This window comes from Coregonus clupeaformis, chromosome 10 (genome assembly GCF_020615455.1).
Source record: "Coregonus clupeaformis isolate EN_2021a chromosome 10, ASM2061545v1, whole genome shotgun sequence".
NCBI lineage: Eukaryota > Metazoa > Chordata > Actinopteri > Salmoniformes > Salmonidae > Coregonus > Coregonus clupeaformis.
In genome coordinates this window covers 16,899,456-16,918,088 of record NC_059201.1, presented here as the reverse complement: position 1 = coordinate 16,918,088, position 18,633 = coordinate 16,899,456, and the positions used below count along the sequence as shown (strand labels likewise).

Here is an 18,633-nt window from a genome sequence, read left to right as displayed (position 1 = left end):
CGAGTTGAGTTGATGCCAAAGAGCTCCATTTTGGTCTCATCTGACCACAACACTTTCACCCAGTTCTCCTCTGAATCATTCAGATGTTCATTGGCAAACTTCAGACGGCCCTGTATATGTGCTTTCTTGAACAGGGGGACCTTGCGGGCGCTGCAGGATTTCAGTCCTTCATGGCGTAGTGTGTTACCAATTGTTTTCTTGGTGACTATGGTCCCAGCTGCCTTGAGATCATTGACAAGATCCTCCCGTGTAGTTCTGGGCTGATTCCTCACCGTTCTCATGATCATTGCAAATCCACGAGGTGAGATCTTGGAGCCCCAGGCCGAGGGAGATTGACAGTTATTTTGTGTTTCTTCCATTTGCGAATAATTGCACCAACTGTTGTCACCTTCTCACCAAGCTGCTTGGCGATGGTCTTGTAGCCCATTCCAGCCTTGTGTAGGTCTACAATCTTGTCCCTGACATCCTTGGAGAGCTCTTTGGTCTTGGCCATGGTGGAGAGTTTGGAATTTGATTGTTTGATTGCTTCTGTGGACAGGTGTCTTTTATACAGGTAACAAGCTGAGATTAGGAGCACTCCCTTTAAGTGTGTTGTCCTAATCTCAGCTCGTTACCTGTATAAAAGACACCTGGGAGCCAGAAATCTTTCTGATTGAGAGGGGGTCAAATACTTATTTCCCTCATTAAAATGCAAATCAATTTATAACATTTTTGACATGCGTCTTTCTGGATTTTTTTGTTGTTATTCTGTGTCTCACTGTTCAAATAAACCTACCATTATAGACTGATCATTTCTTTGTCAGTGGGCAAACGTACAAAATCAGCAGGGGATCAAATACTTTTTTCCCCTCACTGTATAGGTGGTAGAGTCAGAATTGGTCATGATAAATTGCCATTTGTGAAAAGAGCAGTAAAAAGATAGTGATGTTAACAGTAGGTAAGCTAGACAGACGTAGAGATACAGAAAAGACAGACAGTGATGAATGAGTAGAGAACAGATAAATAATATGCGATTTACCGCTGGTCCTCTCTCCCCGTTCTGACCACCTCGACCCTCCTCCCCCTGCAAACATCAGACACATAAATCTGTAAATCCCCCAACACACACACACAACTCTTCAATACAACACGTAACTGTCAAAATTAGATACAATTGAAATTCAATCTCAAATGGTGATGTGGTTTTACCCTCGGTCCTGGGTCTCCTCTCTCGCCTCTCAATCCAGGTACTCCCGCTCCAATCGCTCCCTAAAGACGGGGATTTATGAGCATCAACATCCTATTTGATAAGATATTATACAGTATGGAAGACGAGTTTATCTCATCGTTAACTCACCTTGTCCCCTTTGCCTCCAGCAGCGCCCGGTGAACCCTGGTAAGGAAAAAACGGTATACTGATCATGAACACTTACATCACACAAACGCAAATACACAAAGTCTTTCCCACTGGGCACAGACGTCAGTTCAATGTCTAGCTTTGATTTACATTTGGTTGAGTTGTCAACTAACGTGAATTCAACAAAACTTTTCACCATGTCATTGGATTTAGTTTAAAAGTTGGGTGAGAAAAATACGAAATGCCGTTACGTTAATGACTTTTTGCAAATCCAATTAGTTTTCCATGTTGATTCAATGTCATCACATTGATTTCTTAGGTGGAAATGACGTGGAAACAACGTTGATTTAACCAGTTTCTGCCTAGTGGGTTCTCTCTCTCTCACACACACAGTCAATTAAGTCCTCATGATGCAATGCAAAGTCTACTCACAGCTAGGCCGGGGGGTCCGGGGGGCCCAGGAGCTCCAGGGGTCCCTGCCTGACCAGTAAAGCCTTGGATACCCTGGAGATGAGACAACATAAACATTCCACACAGAGCAGGGCTAAAAAGACAAGACCACACCAGTCACCCATGTAATAACTACAGTATAGTGGCGATTTAGGCCCTCTCACCCTGGGTCCTAGAGGCCCTGGGGGCCCTGGAGTTCCGTTCTCTCCTCTCAGGCCGGCCAGACCAGGGGTCCCTGCTACGCCCTGGGCTCCTGGAGGGCCTGCTGGGCCCGGGAGACCTGTGTCCCCCTAAAACACAAACACACAGGGGTTCACATTCACTGTGGCAATGGTGTAGTTATGGAGATGTTTAGCTGAGGCAAGAGGAGAGACTGAGAAGTCTGCATATGTTAATATGAACATACTTTATGTGATTTATGTGTTTATGAGAACATTCAGAAGTATTGTCAAGTCCATGATACTAACATTTAACCCTTGAGGTCCCAGCTGACCAGGAGGCCCTGCCAGTCCAATGCCTCTCTCTCCCTGCAACACATATCCTGTCAGTTCTGTCACATGGTTAGCAGCCAGGGAAAGACAGACACAGGGAATCAGCTGGTGATGTGTATTACCTTGTCTCCTTTAGGCCCTGCTGGTCCTCTGCCCCCCTGAGAGAGAGAAAGTGGATGGAGAAGTTAGTAACAGTGACATCTGTTAGATATGTTAAATATTTGATGTTACAAAATGTCAAAGGGTGACTCACATCTTCTCCAGGCTCCCCATTTTCACCAGCAGCTCCCTATTTCAACGAGACACAGACACACACACAATAACATCCCTGATCACCGTGTCTGTGAATGTTGAGTAACGTTCTGTGTTAAGTGACATTACTCACCCTGTCCCCTTTGATGCCTGCAGGACCCTTGTCTCCCCTCTCACCCTAAAGGACAACCATTTTAGAAAAATTGCATTTTAGAAATATGTAATTTAGCAATCACTAAACACGTTCTTGTTATAATAATCGGTATAGTATAATATGTGTAATAAATGCCTGAGTAATAGCTGAAATATGTCAATAATTGTTTCAACCAATGAGACTCACCCGTAGCCCTGGCAGGCCTCTCTCTCCCACTGTCCCAGGTAAGGTCACACCAGGAGGTCCCTGAACCAATTATAACCAATACACTTCAATTATATTAAGCTCTGTTCCATCCTATTCTATTGCACTTAGTTCCTCACCTTAGTATTACCATTCTGCTCTACTCTCTTCCTTATTATTAACGGGATAACGTGAGATTTTGGCAATTAAGCCCCATTCTAGCTGTTCCAGTAGACTTCCAGTCATTGCGCTAACACTAGTTAGCAATGGCTTGCTAAACTACCTTCAAACTGCATGCAGGGACATAAAAATAGTATCCATGAGTTCATCTGACTCTTGCATTATCGCACTATTCCTTTAACGCAGGAGTGGGCACACTTTTTGGCTTGAGGGCCACATCGGGATTTTGAAATTCAACGGAGGGCCGCTGAATTTGCAGGCCAGAAAATTGGTAGTTACTGTAAAGAAATAGGTCCATTAAAGTTTCTACATACTTTCAATCTAGTTTTAGGCGTTCAAGAGTGGCCTGGAGTGTTTTCTAATCCAAAATAATAATTGTGGTGTTTACTCAAACCTCCCGAGGGCTGGATGGAATCCGGACCGGCCCACTGGCCGTAGTATGCCCACCTCTGCTTTAAAGAGCGGGGAAGTCCAAGTGGATAGAAACAGTTAGAGAGAGACAGGACAGATAAGCATTGCGTAATAAGGACATTGGTTGGATTCGAACCCACGCCAACACGGCATATACAGTGCATTCGGAAAGTATTCAGACCCCATGACCTTTCCGACATTTTGTTACGTTACAGCCTTATTCTAAAATGGATTACATTGGATTACATTTTCCTTATCAATCTACACACAATGCGCCATAATGACAAAGTAAAAACTGGTTTTTATAATATTTTTGAAAAATTATTAAAAACGGAAATATCACATTTACATAAGTATTCAGACCCTTTACTCAGTACCTTGTTGAAGCACTTTTGGCAGCGATTACAACCTTAAGTCTTCTTGGGTATGACGCTACAAGCTTGGCACACCTGTATTTGGGGAGTTTCTCCCATTCTTCTCTGCAGATCCTCTCAAGCTCTGTCAGGTTGGATGGGGAGCATCGCTGCACAGCTATTTTCAGGTCTCTCCAGAGATGTTCAATCGGGTTCAAGTCCAGGCTCTGGCTGGGCCACTCAAGGACATTCAGAGACTTGTCCCGAAGTCACTCCTGCATTGTGTTGGCTATGTGCCTAGGGTCGTTGTCCTGTTGGAAGGTGAACCTTGGCTCCAGTCTGAGGTCCTGAGCGCTCTGGAGCAGGTTTTCATCAAGGATCTCTGTACTTTGCTACGTTCATCTTTCCATCGATCCTGACTAGAAAAACATCCCCACAGCATGATGCTGCCACCAACAAGCTTCACCGTAGGGATGGTGCCAGGTTTCCTCCAGACGTGATGCTTGGCATTCAGGCCAAAGAGTTCAATCTTGGTTTCATCAGACCAGAGAATCTTGTTTCTCATGGTCTGAGAGTCTTTAGGTGCCTTTTGGCAAACTCCAAGCGAGCTGTCATGTGCCTTTTACTGAGGAGTGGCTTCTGTCCGGCCTGATTGGTGGAGTGCTGCAGAGATGGTTGTCCTTCTGGAAGGTTCTCCCATCCCACAGAGGAACTCTGGAGCTCTGTAAGAGTGACCATCAGGTTCTTGGTCACCTCCCTGACCAAGGCCCTTCACCCCCGATTGAACAGTTTGGCCGGGCGGCCAGCTATAGGAAGAGTCTTGGTGGATCCAAACTTCATCCATTTAAGAATGATAGAGCCCACTGTGTTCTTGTGGACTTTCAATGCTGCAGAATTGTTTTGGTATCCTTCCCCAGATCTGTGCCTCGACACATCCTGTCTCGGAGCTCTACGGACAATTCCTTCGACCTCATGGCTTGGTTTTTGCTCTGACATGCACTGTCAACTGTGGGACCTTATATAGACAGGTGTGTGCCTTTCAAAATCATGTTAAATCAATTGAATTTACCACAGGTGGACTCCAATCAAGTTGTATAAACATCTCAAGGATGATCAATGGAAACAGGATGCACCTAAGCTCAATTTCGAGTCCCAGAGCAAAGGGTCTGAATCCTTATGTAAATAAGGTGTTTCTGTTTTTATTTTTAAATAAATTTGCAAACATTTCTAAAAACCTGTTTTCACTTTGTCATTATGAGGTATTGTGTGTAGATTGATGAGAAAAAATAATAATTTAATCAATTTTAGAATAAGGCTGTCACGTAACAAAATGTGGAAAAAGTAAAGGGGTCTGAATATATTCCGAATGCACTGTATACGCTCTAAGCGCTAGACCACCAATCAATCAATCAATTTTATTTTATATAGCCCTTCTTACATCAGCTAATATCTCGAAGTGCTGTACAGAAACCCAGCCTAAAACCCCAAACAGCTAGTAATGCAGGTGTAGAAGCACGGTGGCTAGGAAAAACTCCCTAGAAAGGCGAAAACCTAGGAAGAAACCTAGAGAGGAACCAGGCTATGAGGGGTGGCCAGTCCTCTTCTGGCTGTGCCGGGTCATTCTGCAACATTCAAAGCCATTTACAATAAATCTGTTTGTTGGCCTATGATTGGCCTATGATTCAGTATAATTCAGTATGGTGATTCACTGATTCTGAGTTTTATCTATTGTGTCTCCATACACCAGTTAGACAGGGTGAGGTTGTAGTCACCATGACTGGATGTTACCACGACTGGAAGAGTAACCATGACAATCACTCACCTGTGCTCCTTTCACACCAGGGGGTCCTGCTACAGCCTGTGATGGGGATATATAGGGAGAACATGATGTGAAACTCACATATCTGGATTAGGTTGTTTGCAAATGCACTGAAGATGGACAGCAATAGTAAAAGATTGAGCAAACTCCCACCCACTTTGTTCTGCAAAATATCACTTTTTTATTGCGCTACCGTTTGGGCCTTTTGACCTTCATTAGAGCATCAGACCATGAACAGGAGTGTAATTTGGTTTTCACACTAGAGGAAGAGTTTAACAGATGTGCAGTCTATAGGTACAGTACATCTCATCCTTTCAAAAGCTCTAATTTCTCAAGAACCTTAGTACATCCTGCTAAAGCTTCCGGTGAATGATGTGAATGTATGTGTGTGTGTGTGTGTGTGTGTGTGTGTGTGTGCGTATATATGTATATACAGTGAGGGAAAAAAGTATTTGATCCCCTGCTGATTTTGTACGTTTGCCCACTGACAAAGACATGATCAGTCTATAATTTTAATGGTAGGTTTACTTGAACAGTGAGAGACAGAATAACAACAAAAGAATCCAGAAAAACGCATGTCAAAAATGTTATAAATTGATTTGCATTTTAATGAGGGAAATAAGTATTTGACCCCTCTGCAAAACATGACTTAGTACTTGGTGGCAAAACCCTTGTTGGCAATCACAGAGGTCAGATGTTTCTTGTAGTTGGCCACCAGGTTTGCACACATCTCAGGAGGGATTTTGTCCCACTCCTCTTTGCAGATCTTCTCCAAGTCATTAAGGTTTCGAGGCTGACATTTGGCAACTCGAACCTTCAGCTCCCTCCACAGATTTTCTATGGGATTAAGGTCTGGAGACTGGCTAGGCCACTCCAGGACCTTAATGTGCTTCTTCTTGAGCCACTCCTTTGTTGCCTTGGCCGTGTGTTTTGGGTCATTTTCATGCTGGAATACCCATCCACGACCCATTTTCAATGCCCTGGCTGAGGGAAGGAGGTTCTCACCCAAGATTTGACGGTACATGGCGCCGTCCATCGTCCCTTTGATGCGGTGAAGTTGTCCTGTCCCCTTAGCAGAAAAACACCCCCAAAGCATAATGTTTCCACCTCCATGTTTGACGGTGGGGATGGTGTTCTTGGGGTCATATGCATCATTCCTCCTCCTCCAAACATGGCGAGTTAAGTTGATGCCAAAGAGCTCGATTTTGGTCTCATCTGACCACAACACTTTCACCCAGTTCTCCTCTGAATCATTCAAATGTTAATTGGCAAACTTCAGACATCCCTGTATATGTGCTTTCTTGAGCAGGGGGACCTTGCGGGCGCTGCAGGATTTCAGTCCTTCACAGCGTAGTGTGTTACCAATTGTTTTCTTGGTGAATATGGTCCCAGCTGCCTTGAGATCATTGACAAGATCCTCCCGTGTAGTTCTGGGCTGATTCCTCACCGTTCTCATGATCATTGCAAATCCACGAGGTGAGATCTTGCATGGAGCCCCTGGCCGAGGGAGATTGACAGTTATTTTGTGTTTCTTCCATTTGCGAATAATCGCACCAACTGTTGTCACCTTCTCACCAAGCTGCTTGGCGATGGTCTTGTAGCCCATTCCAGCCTTGTGTAGGTCTACAATCTTGTCCCTGACATCCTTGGAGAGCTCTTTGGTCTTGGCCATGGTGGAGAGTTTGGAATCTGATTGATTGATTGCTTCTGTGGACAGGTGTCTTTTATACAGGTAACAAACTGAGATTAGGAGCACTTAAGAGTGTGCTCCTAATCTCAGCTCGTTACCTGTATAAAAGACACCTGGGAGCCAGAAATCTTTCTGATTGAGAGGGGGTCAAATACTTATTTCCCTAATTAAAATGCAAATCAATTTATAACATTTTTGACATGCGTTTTCCTGGATTTCTTTGTTGTTATTCTGTCTCTCACTGTTCAAATAAACCTACCATTACAATTATAGACTGATCATTTCTTTGTCAATGAGCAAACGTACAAAATCAGCAGGGGATCAAATGCTTTTTTCCCTCACTGTATATGTGTGCGTGCATGCACATATGCTTGAGCATTGGTGTGTCATTGCGTATTTGTACATGTGCCCCTGTCCTCCTATTCATGACAATGATTTCCTCGTCTTTGAAATGGAGAGATGTTGGATAAAGAGGATGTGAGTCATGGCCATTTACAGTAAATAGAAGAGGGGGTCATGGCCATTTACAGTAAATAGAAGAGGGGGTCATGGCCATTTACAGTAAATAGAAGAGGGAGTCATGTGCAGATAGAGCTTTTGAATAAAGCACTTATCAGAGTCCAAAACGTGTTCTAGAATATGTTGGCTTTCATACTTTTCTATTTCTCAGAGCAGCTCAAGCAATTTCTCCAACTGTCACCACAATCAAATGAATAGGAGCGGAGTACGCTGAGCTGCGTTGGTTGGGAAGTTTGGGGAGGTGCGAGGTCGGCCTGTGCGTCCCCCGCGGACGGTAGTCACACAATGGGCCGCCGGACGGCTCTGCGGCTGTGGACTCTGAATTAGCCTTAAAGCTGCAATATGTAACTTTTGGGGCGACCTGACCAAATTCACATAGAAAGGTGTGTTATAGATCTGTCATTCTCATTGAAAGCAAGTCTAAGAAGCGGTAGATCTGTTCTATGTGCTCTAAATTCTACTCTTCCCTTTCTTAACTTTCGTTTTTGTGTCTTTTACTTTCGGTTTTGTACACCAGCTTCAAACAGCTGAAAATATAATATTTTTGGTTATGGAAAATATATTTCACATCAGTTTAGATGATACAATGATTCTCTACACAATACTTGCTTGTTTTGTCACATAAACTGAAATTACGCAAATTTTAGCAACCAGGAAATGGCGGAGCAATTTCTGCATTGTGCATCTTTAAGTACAGCTCAATTCAACCTCCCGTCACTTCCCTGATCCCCTCTCACCCCTCTGACTCACCTTTCCTGGGGGGCCACTGTCCCCCTGCTCCCCCTTCAACCCTGCAGACCCCATTGGTCCAGCGATACCCTGTTATAAAGATCAAACACAGCACTCTGAAAATCATTATCAAAGACAAATCCACACTGAACCTGATGCCATCCTAACACATACTAGAAACACAGTAGAATGTAGAGAGTCAGATACCATAAACAGTACACACCTGTTTCCCTGGCAACCCCGGTGTTCCCTCTTTTCCAGGTATCCCGTCTCTTCCTGGGACCCCTGGCTTGCCCCCCTCCCCCTGTGGAGAGACACACTGAATGTCACCAAAAGAACTGATGTGTGTGTGAATGGCTTGCTGTGTGTTAACCATGGCGATGATGGAGGTGTGTGTGTTGGCTCTGCAGTACAGTATGTGAAATGTGAGCCCCACATAGCTGCTGTACTCACTGTCTGCCCTGGTAGACCTGGAGGCCCTGATGGACCCTGGGAAGAGAGGGTATCATTACAATACATTCAACAATATTAAACACACATTATTGTGTCAATGGCTTTTTTAATTACAGTAAGCCTAAAGGTAAAGGTGTGAGCATACGAGGAATCCCCAGTCCAATGGGAATGTAATACAACACCAGTTCAGCCAGTACAACTATACAGTATGAGAGTTGGTTTATAGATGACTGATGTTATGCCCTACCACAGCTCCAGGAGGCCCTGCAGGTCCAGTCACTCCCATGCTGCCTTGGGGACCAGGAAGTCCCTGTGGAACAGGAGGGTCAATTCAAATAGATTATTATGAAGCTCTGTGACTTTCACTGTGAATAGTGGGTGAGTAGTTCTAAAAACACTGAGGCAATAAACATCAAATAGGAATATACAGTAGTAACATAAAACACATAAGGCCAGTTTCCCAGACACAGATTAAGCCTAGTCCTGGACTAAAAAGCTCTCTCAATGGAGAATCTCACTTTTTAGACCTGGACTAGGCTAAATCTCTGTTTGGGAAACTAGCCCATAATGTACAACACAAAATTGATCATATAAAGTTCTCACCTGAACGCCAACCCCAGGCACTCCTTGATTACCCTGTCAGAGATCAAAACACATTCTCAGAACAACAAAGACAACACTTAAATTGATTATTCCAGTGCTGTAATACTAAGCTACTGTAGACAAAAAAATATAAACACTACTCAATGCATCAGCAATATCCCCACAGAGCTGGAACTAAGAATTAATGATACTATAGGTCTATGACGGAATAAGTTCTCACCTTTACCCCTGATGGACCTGGAGGTCCATTGGTACCGATCGGACCCTACAATTACAAAGAGATAGCATCAGAATAAGTACAGCGCTGTGTGTGTGTGTGTGTGTGTGTGTGTGTGTGTGTGTGTGCGCGCGTGCGTCGGATATTAGAGTATCATACTTACAGTTGGCCCTCTAATTCCAGGTTCTCCAGGGTTTCCCTGCAAACAAGAGATAAGAGCATGCTGGATTCACATGCCAAAGAAATAGCACACACACACAGAACACATGCATGATACGACACACAAACACACAGCAAATTCTCCAGTGTTAAATCAACACTGAGTGTTACATTTAACACTGGTCCAGTGTCTATACGGGTCCACACTTTTCAGTGTTAAATTAACACACTGCTTAGTGTAAAGCCTTATTTTCATGTTTCCCAGAGTGCCTTGCCTTTCTGGTGAATTGTAGAGTTACCACCCATAACTGCATTTGTTAGTGACAGAGACATGGTTGTTGCAGTCTTATTTTCTGTCCTTTTGCCTTCACCAAGTGAGATCCTAAGCGAATATGTCATCATTAAAATTACTCAACACAATACAAGTGTTTAATAAGGCCTTATTTTGAGGGCTTTGTTTTCCCTAATATAGTGGCCTGAAACCCATGGTTTTCAGGCCTGCAAATCACATTATGCTGGCTTGCGAAGTGTAATTCCTATTGGAATCCAGCCAGAGCGGGGATATCCAACATTTGGAATTTTTATTCACCCCTAACCTGCATTCAGAATGACTGCCTGTTGGGAACTCTAAAATATTAGACTACCTAAACCATCTAAACTGGAACAACCATTTCAGTAACGGTTGCAATAAGTCCAAGTAACAGATTGGATTACTTTATATATTTTTTTATATTTCAGTAGCATAATATTAATTAATCGATGCAAAAACATAGATATTGAAACAAACAATTCTAAAATCAACCTGCAATAGAGCATGCTGGGAAATATGATAATGACGGGCGTGGTTTTGTTTTAACACTGGTTATTAACACCAACACTGGGGTTATTTTACACCAATGAGTGTTAATTTAACACTTGAATCAACACTAGAAATGTTACACTGAAAACCAACACTAGGTAACACTGGCCAATTTGCTGTGCATACACACAGCATATTGTACATACTTACGTACATGTAGGCTATGTACAGAGATAAAGACACATACAGTACACACAAACATGTACATACATGTACATACAGTACAAAGAGTTCACACACAAACAAATACACAACTGCATACACACACAACTGCAAACACACACAATACACAAAGACACACACAGTATACAATGTGCAAACAGCGCTTTGGGAGGGCTGAGAAGCAGACAACAGAGCAGGTGTTAAATAAAGGTGAAATAAAAAATAAATAAATAAAAACATGCACAGAAAGCTAGCACACAACGCACAGAAAGCTAGCACACAACGCACAGAGAGCTATGACACAATGCAAAATGCATCTGTTACAATTCTGACGGGGCATTAAATCCATCTCAGTATTCACAACCCTATTGTGTCCAACTGATCTTGGTTAGTGTATGTGGCATATATGTACAAACGTGTAGTGTTTAATACATAAAACATTCCAGCCATCTGGATATAACACTGGTACTCTGGGAACAGGTGGTCCAGATTAATATTTCATGAGTTTCCTATCAAGGCCCAACTCTAGTCTCAGACCCCTGGGAGATGGGTCCTAATACAAATGAAAGAAAATTAAGGTGGAGACATGAATGCAGAGGATGGCGCGGTGGAGGACTGTGTGACAATGTGTGCATGTTGATGCTGATGACACTAGTAACTGGTAACTGGTACCGTCATAGCATCCTTGGGTCGTGCTTGTATCCCTCCTCCTGAAACATTCACAAGCATGCCAGCCATCAGCACAGAAAACCTACCGGTCTGCCCAGCACTCCAGGGAACCCAGGCAGGCCCTAGAGTCAGAGAGGGAGGAGAGGAAGAAGGGAAAGAGTAGGATAGTAGGACACAAGGGTAATTGGAAGTGTTGAAAAGAGAAGGAGGGACAGAAAGGGTATAAAATAGATGAAAAGGTGACAGATTGAAGGGGGGAGGTAAGAAGAAAGAGGGAGGTGTTGTTAGAAGCAGAGCTGCTAAAGGTTACTGTCTAAAGGTTCAATGTAGTCTCAGCCCAACGGAAGCAGATACAGTAGCTTCATCAGCTCCATCGGCGGCCTAGCACTCGCAGCCAATCCACAGGCTTTCCTACGCAGGGCCAGCCCAAAAGGAGGCTGCATGGCTGGGTTACTGTTACTCACTGAGCGGCCTTGAGGACCAGCTGGCCCTTGTGGACCCTGCTTCGAAACATTGTGGGATGAAACAAGAAGCTTGAGTTATCTTATCACCTCATCTCTCCCCCTCCACATCTCTTTCTCCTTCTATCCATCTATATCCTCCTCATGTTATGACTACTAGGGCCCTGAGTTCTTCCAGCCCAGGAGAAATTCTGGGCCCTAGTTAGTCATGGCTGATTACACAACATCAACATCAATGTTTCAGTTTCTCATCTGTACTGTACTGTATGGTTGGACATGTCATGATCACTTGTAACTCGAACACAACATTATCTGCTTAACTATACTGTAGTGCAGCCAATCTATTGAAGAACTGAAAACTGTGTAACTCCAGTTTGTCCTGTGATGTCTGGGATCTGTCAGATGAGTGTACAGTATAAACCTGCATAATGCATCAATTAAGTCATATCTAAAAGGTATCATATATCAACAAAGAAGCACCATAATTGTATGGTTATTGATATAAATCAAAATATTAATAAAAGCCTGATAATCAATTCAGAAAAAGTTGGCCTAAGTAGGCTAGCTACAGTAACCTTATTATACGATTACAATATTATCATCATTTTACTCTTCCCTTCAAAGTTGTGCCATGGTATAACCCCACCCCTCCTCCTCTCACCGGCTTCCCATCCTGTCCCGGTTTGCCAGGTTCTCCTGTTGTCCCCTGAAATGATTAAAACACAACCTGGTTACTACTAGCTACCACTACAACACTGTCTTTACAACCTCTTCAGCACCATAATCATACAATGATGAGGGTAATACAACCTGGTATCAGGTAGTGCCAACAGTTAACCCATATGGTTAGAGCCAGTCACATCTCATCTCACAGCGTAGTACAGAGGTGTCAAAATCCTTTTCCCCAAGGGGTACACATTGAATCAGATGGCGGGCCACAAATGGCCCCCGGACTGCATGTTTGACAACCCAGCTGTAGATGAGATGAGGGATAGCTCCCTCTTGTAAAGCACACAGTCACCTGAAAACCATTGCGCCCCTGTTCTCCAGATGGACCCCGATCACCTTTATCTCCAAGGGGCCCTGCAATACCCTGTAACACACACACAGCTGGTTAAACACAGGGCCACACATCAGGCTGCCTGATGAAGTACTGTAATATTTTGAGTGAGGTGTTCTGACCCTGTCGCCTTTGGATCCCTGTGGTCCTGAGGCGCCAGGCTCTCCCTTTGGTCCTGCGACCCCAGGGAACCCCCTTGCTCCGGGGAGTCCAGCTTCACCCGCTTCTGCAGCAGCACCCTTAAACACACACACACACACACACACACACACACACACACACACACACACACACACACCCCACTAAACACACTGCACACAATAACCTCTACATACACTATGATATGTTTACTGTAATGATGACTTATTAGAAAAGTAGTAGTCTGTACAGGTCAGGGACATACCTTTGGTCCAGGAGGGCCCACTGATCCAGCTAGCCCGTTTTTCCCCTGGAGATGAGAACAGTCATGCTCTGGTCAACATCCATACAATATATACAGTACATGAAATGATGATTATTGTGGTGATGAATATACTCACAGCCTCTCCTTTGTCACCCTTCTCTCCTCTCTCCCCCTGAAAGTCAAAGTGGTATCACATGACACATCTCTAATCCACATGATCTTCCTCCTCTTTCTTTTTTTATTTGCTCCATTCATATTCCTCCTCTCCTCTCCTTAAACCCCTCCTTCCTCCTCCTCACCTTATCTCCAGGACGTCCAGCCTCTCCCAGTTCTCCGGCTCTCCCTGGTCCTCCAGGTATTCCAGGTTTTCCTGGCTCTCCAGCCTGTCCCGGGGGTCCCACTGGGCCCTTCTCTCCAATGGCCCTCCCTATGGGTCCTGTGGCCCCTAAAGGCCCCCGTTCCCCCTGCTCTCCCTTCACACCCCTCTCCCCAGACAGCCCGCGGGTACCCTGACATGGAAATGAGCAAAGACATTAATTACACATACTGTCCTAGAAATTACAATTGTATTCAAAATCCATGCAGTCATACAGAGAATCACTTTATGAGTGAGCAGAGAGTTATGCATTACATCATGGGTCAAATAAACACACTAATACCATGTTTTAGTTCACTGTACTACTCCATTTGCGTGGGGGTCTTGATATAATTTCTTTGCTCCCCACACTGCTCCCAAATCGGGGACCGCTCACTCACGTCTATCCCTGCTGGTCCTCTCTGTCCGGCCTCTCCCTTGTCTCCTTTCTGGCCCTTCTCAGCCTTCTCCACCACAGGCGTGACATCCTTCCTCTCCACAACCACCTTCAGGTCCCGCACCTACAGACAGGACAGTACAGAAAGGTCCGCAATGCTTCTACATCTGCATTGCTTGCTGTTTGGGGTTTTAGGCTGGGTTTCTGTATAGCACTTTGTGACATCTGCTGATGTAAAAAGGGCTTTATAAATACATTTGATTGATTGAAGGTCGTATTCATCAGGCACCAAACGAAAGGAAGCGAACTGAAACAGGGGGGGGCCTACTTGAACTTGTCCAATGACAACAGCTTCTTGTCGTTTCCAGTTGAAATAAATGTTTCAACGCTTTGCTACGGTGTGTCCTAATGAATAGGACCCAGGCTTGGTCAAGGGGAAGGAGACTCATATACAGCACAGCTATGACTTAATGTCGCATCACATCATTACAGACATTTAGTATCCACTTACCTCAATGCCAAGGTTAGAGAGGGCCTTCTGCACATCCTGACGGGGGAGAGGCACAAACAGTGTCAAGGAGGAGTGAATACAGTACATGGTCATGCCTTTATCAGTCCCTTGCTGGGGTTATTCTCCTTTCTTGATTCCTTATTTTCTTACCACTGCTGTTCCAGGCCTGCCCGGTTGCCCGTCCTCTCCTGGGTCACCCTGTCAATAACATCTCACATCAGTAATACTAAAGATGCACTAACACATACACCCATACACATACTCAGGAAACAGCATGTGTACACGTTCATATGCAAGACACACACACTTACCCTTTCACCTTTACTGCCCACTGCTCCTTTCTCCCCCTGAAATACAAGAGTGAATGGGTCAGAGATCAAACTAAAGGACAGATGGATGGACAGAGCTGGAGCAGACTGACTGACCTCAGAAATAAATAATAGTAAATGATCTCTATGACAATGACTTACTCTAGTTCCTACGGTCCCTGGGATTCCAGGCACACCCTGAGAGACACAGAGAGATGGGCATCAGAAACAGAGTGCATTAGAAACGTACTGAAGACTAGTACACAGTACTGCTACATCAGGCTATGCTATACTGCACGGCTCATATCCAACATAGTAACTTACTGGGGTTCCTGGAGGCCCCTGAGGGCCAGGGATAGACAGTGTTGGAGCTCCCTTCACATAGACCACCTGAGAGAGAGAAGAGAGGGGAGAGAGAGTTAACTGTATAATCAGAGCACAATAGACAAGTGACACACACACACACACACACACATTCTAGGAAGCAGAACCATATGGCTGTTCTGTACCTGTCCTGGAGGTCCGATGGTGCCAGGGACCCCTTGGGGCCCAGATAGACCATTTGGCCCCGCAGGCCCAGCAAGGCCCCGGTCCCCCTTCAGCCCGTCACGGCCCTGGAACGCGCGCACACACACAAACATGACAATTTCAGACCAGCACGGACACTCTATTCCATTCCTAAGGGGTCTGGCCTGAACTAGAAAGGAGGCAGATGTCCTAGATAATTTATATGAATTTGGACATGAAACCACAGCCTTGACATTCTGCGCCCCTGCGGATCGCCTCTCAGAAGTGGCTGGCCCATAAAGGCACAGCTTGATCATTACCCACCGTTGCATTTATACAGCTGCTGCTTAGAGCGCTATTGATTCCACCGTGAAGGCAGGGTGTGATGAAAATATCAATATCACAGGAGACTACGCTTAATAAACACACACTAGGAGGGGAATTGATGGCGAGAAAGAAATGGAACAGGGATAATGAGAGATGCTAAGGAGCCGAGGAGAACAGGATCGATGAAGACTGAGGGAAAGACGGAGAGGAAGAGAGCGACAGCAGGGGAGGAAAGAAAGGACATTGTACAGACATAGAAAGAACGAGGGTGGAGAGATAAAGATACAGGGTAACAAGTTACTAACGTCTCTTCCAGAAGCCCCAGCCTCTCCTTTGTCACCCTGTGAGGTAGAAGGATTACTGTTATACTATTCCAGGTTCCAAGTTATGTGAATTTAAATAGTCCTGAGTGCAGTGACCAACACTGACCTTTCTGCCATCTTCCCCTGGTACGCCATCCTCACCCTGCGAAAAACAACAACACAATAAAAAATGTACCATACTAACAACATTGAAATGTGCATTTATCAAAGCTCAGTGTGCCGTTGTATCAAGCAGAGCCTCTCAGTCAGATAGATAATGTTTTGCAGAGGCTTTGGTTGATCATCCCATTACCTCCTCACCTAACATTACAACAGACAGGCTTCCCCTTAAATGGCTCCCTAACCCTACATAATGCATTACTTTTGACCAGAGCCCCATGGGGTGTGGTCAAAAATAGTGCACTATATAGAGAATAGGGTGCCATTTGGAATGAAACCACAGCCAGCACAGCCACTCAGGTGGAATAAAAGCCTCAGAGTCACATCTGATCAGTACACTTTAACCTGAGGATGTGACAAACATGTTTAAATGGTAATTACACAGAGACAGACAGAGACACATAGGACTAACTGGTGACGATAAAGCTCTTAATGAATAGCACTGAATCGCATCCCATTCAAAATGTTTTCATTCAGTTTGTTATTAATCAGAGATATGATTGTGTGCAATGTGTGTGTAGTGTGGTAATGCCCTGCAGGATGCTATGTTAGAGGTCTGACTGATCCCTCACCATTTTCCCAGCAGCCCCTGGTTTTCCATCTTCTCCTGCTTTGCCCTGAAACACAACAATTAGGGTGATGAGACAGCAATGAGACATGTGCTTTGGGAAGTGGAGCTTTGTGTGTGTGTGTGGGTGCGTTGTGCATGCATGTGTTTTTGTTTGTGTGGTTGAGAGTGTTGGCAAACTCACAGGTGTGCCTGGATTTCCTGCTGGCCCAATAGGGCCTGGGAGGCCCTGTACACCTCTTAGACCTGGCAGCCCCTGGTGAGACAGACAGACAGACAGAGTGGCAGTGTGAGGGCTGAAACCACACAGCACCACAGTGCCCTCTAGTGTTCAAACACAGTAAGTGCACAGAGATAGAGCATCCTCCACCACATTTATACTGAACAAAAATATAAACGCAACATGCAACAATTTCAAAGCTTTTACTGAGTTACAGTTCATATAAGGAAATAAGTCAATTAAAATAAATTCATTAGGCCCTAATCTATGGATTTAACACGACTGGGAACACATATATGCATTTACTGGTCACAGATACCTTTCAAAAAAAGGTAGGGGCGTGGATCAGAAAACCAGTCAGTATCTGGTGTGAACACCATTTGCCTCATGCAGCACGACACATCTCCTTCGCATAGAGTTGATCAGGCTGTTGATTGTGGCCTGTGGAATGTTGTCCCACTCCTCTTCAATGGCTGTGCGAAGTTGCTGGTTATTGGCGGGAACTGGAACATGCTGTCGTACAAGTCGATCCAGAGCATCCCAAACATGCTCAATGGGTGACATGTCTGGTGAGTATGCAGGCCATGGAAGAACTGGGCTATTTTCAACTTCCTGGAATTGTGTACAGAGCCTTGCGACATGGGAGCGTGCATTATCATGCTGAAACATGAGGTGATGGCGGTGGATGAATGGCACGACAATGGGCCTCAGGATCTCGTCACGGTGCATTCAAATTGCCATCGATAAAATGCAATTGTGTTCGTTGTCTGTAGCTTATGCCTGCCCATACCATAACCCCACCACCACGGGGCACTCTGTTCACAACGGCAAACCGCTCGCCCACACGTCTGCCATCTGCTCGGTACAGTTGAAAGCGGGATTCATCCATGAAGGGCACACTCCTCCAGGGTGCCAGTGGCCATCGAAGGTGAGCATTTGCCCACTGAAGTCAGATACAATGCCAAACTGCAGTCAGGTCAAGACTCCGGCGAAGACGACGAGCACGCAGATGAGTTTCCCTGAAACAGTTTCTGACAGTTTGTGCAGAAATTCTTTGTTTGTGCAAATCCACAGTTTCATCAGCTGTCCGGGTGGCTGGTCTCAGACGATCCCACAGATGAAGATGCCGGATGTGGAGGTCCTGGGCTGGCGTGGTTACACGTAGTCTGCGGTTGTGAGGCCGGTTGGATGTACTGCCAGAAATTAACATTAACTTCTCTCGCAACAGCTCTGGTGGACATTCCAGCAGTCAGCATGCCAATTGCACGCTTCTTCAAAACATGAATCTGTGGCATTGTGTTATGTGACAAAACTGCACATTTTAGGGTGGCCTTTTATTGTCCCC

The 18,633-nt window shown here is 44.8% G+C and overlaps 1 protein-coding gene across 1 annotated transcript in view; it reads right to left on the bottom strand.

Annotated features, from left to right (window-relative positions):
* The window catches only part of LOC121574610 (collagen alpha-1(VII) chain-like), an 87,410-nt gene that overhangs the window by 18,157 nt on the left and 50,620 nt on the right, over positions 1-18,633 (bottom strand). The window contains exons 65-101 of the mRNA XM_045223219.1: positions 17,253-17,324; positions 17,073-17,117; positions 16,448-16,483; positions 16,324-16,359; positions 15,694-15,798; positions 15,509-15,574; positions 15,347-15,382; positions 15,188-15,223; positions 15,027-15,074; positions 14,877-14,912; positions 14,370-14,489; positions 13,913-14,122; positions 13,750-13,785; positions 13,614-13,658; positions 13,333-13,449; positions 13,172-13,243; positions 12,812-12,856; positions 12,154-12,189; positions 11,776-11,811; positions 10,004-10,039; positions 9,844-9,888; positions 9,624-9,656; positions 9,268-9,330; positions 9,021-9,056; positions 8,791-8,871; positions 8,589-8,657; positions 5,633-5,668; positions 2,870-2,929; positions 2,663-2,707; positions 2,531-2,566; positions 2,400-2,435; positions 2,254-2,313; positions 1,951-2,076; positions 1,769-1,840; positions 1,337-1,372; positions 1,189-1,248; positions 1,019-1,063 (exon numbers count right to left, since the gene is read on the bottom strand). Of these exons, the coding sequence (XP_045079154.1) occupies positions 1,019-1,063; positions 1,189-1,248; positions 1,337-1,372; positions 1,769-1,840; positions 1,951-2,076; positions 2,254-2,313; positions 2,400-2,435; positions 2,531-2,566; positions 2,663-2,707; positions 2,870-2,929; positions 5,633-5,668; positions 8,589-8,657; positions 8,791-8,871; positions 9,021-9,056; positions 9,268-9,330; positions 9,624-9,656; positions 9,844-9,888; positions 10,004-10,039; positions 11,776-11,811; positions 12,154-12,189; positions 12,812-12,856; positions 13,172-13,243; positions 13,333-13,449; positions 13,614-13,658; positions 13,750-13,785; positions 13,913-14,122; positions 14,370-14,489; positions 14,877-14,912; positions 15,027-15,074; positions 15,188-15,223; positions 15,347-15,382; positions 15,509-15,574; positions 15,694-15,798; positions 16,324-16,359; positions 16,448-16,483; positions 17,073-17,117; positions 17,253-17,324 (2,208 nt within the window). The remainder of the gene's footprint in view (positions 1-1,018; positions 1,064-1,188; positions 1,249-1,336; positions 1,373-1,768; positions 1,841-1,950; positions 2,077-2,253; positions 2,314-2,399; positions 2,436-2,530; positions 2,567-2,662; positions 2,708-2,869; positions 2,930-5,632; positions 5,669-8,588; positions 8,658-8,790; positions 8,872-9,020; positions 9,057-9,267; positions 9,331-9,623; positions 9,657-9,843; positions 9,889-10,003; positions 10,040-11,775; positions 11,812-12,153; positions 12,190-12,811; positions 12,857-13,171; positions 13,244-13,332; positions 13,450-13,613; positions 13,659-13,749; positions 13,786-13,912; positions 14,123-14,369; positions 14,490-14,876; positions 14,913-15,026; positions 15,075-15,187; positions 15,224-15,346; positions 15,383-15,508; positions 15,575-15,693; positions 15,799-16,323; positions 16,360-16,447; positions 16,484-17,072; positions 17,118-17,252; positions 17,325-18,633) is intronic.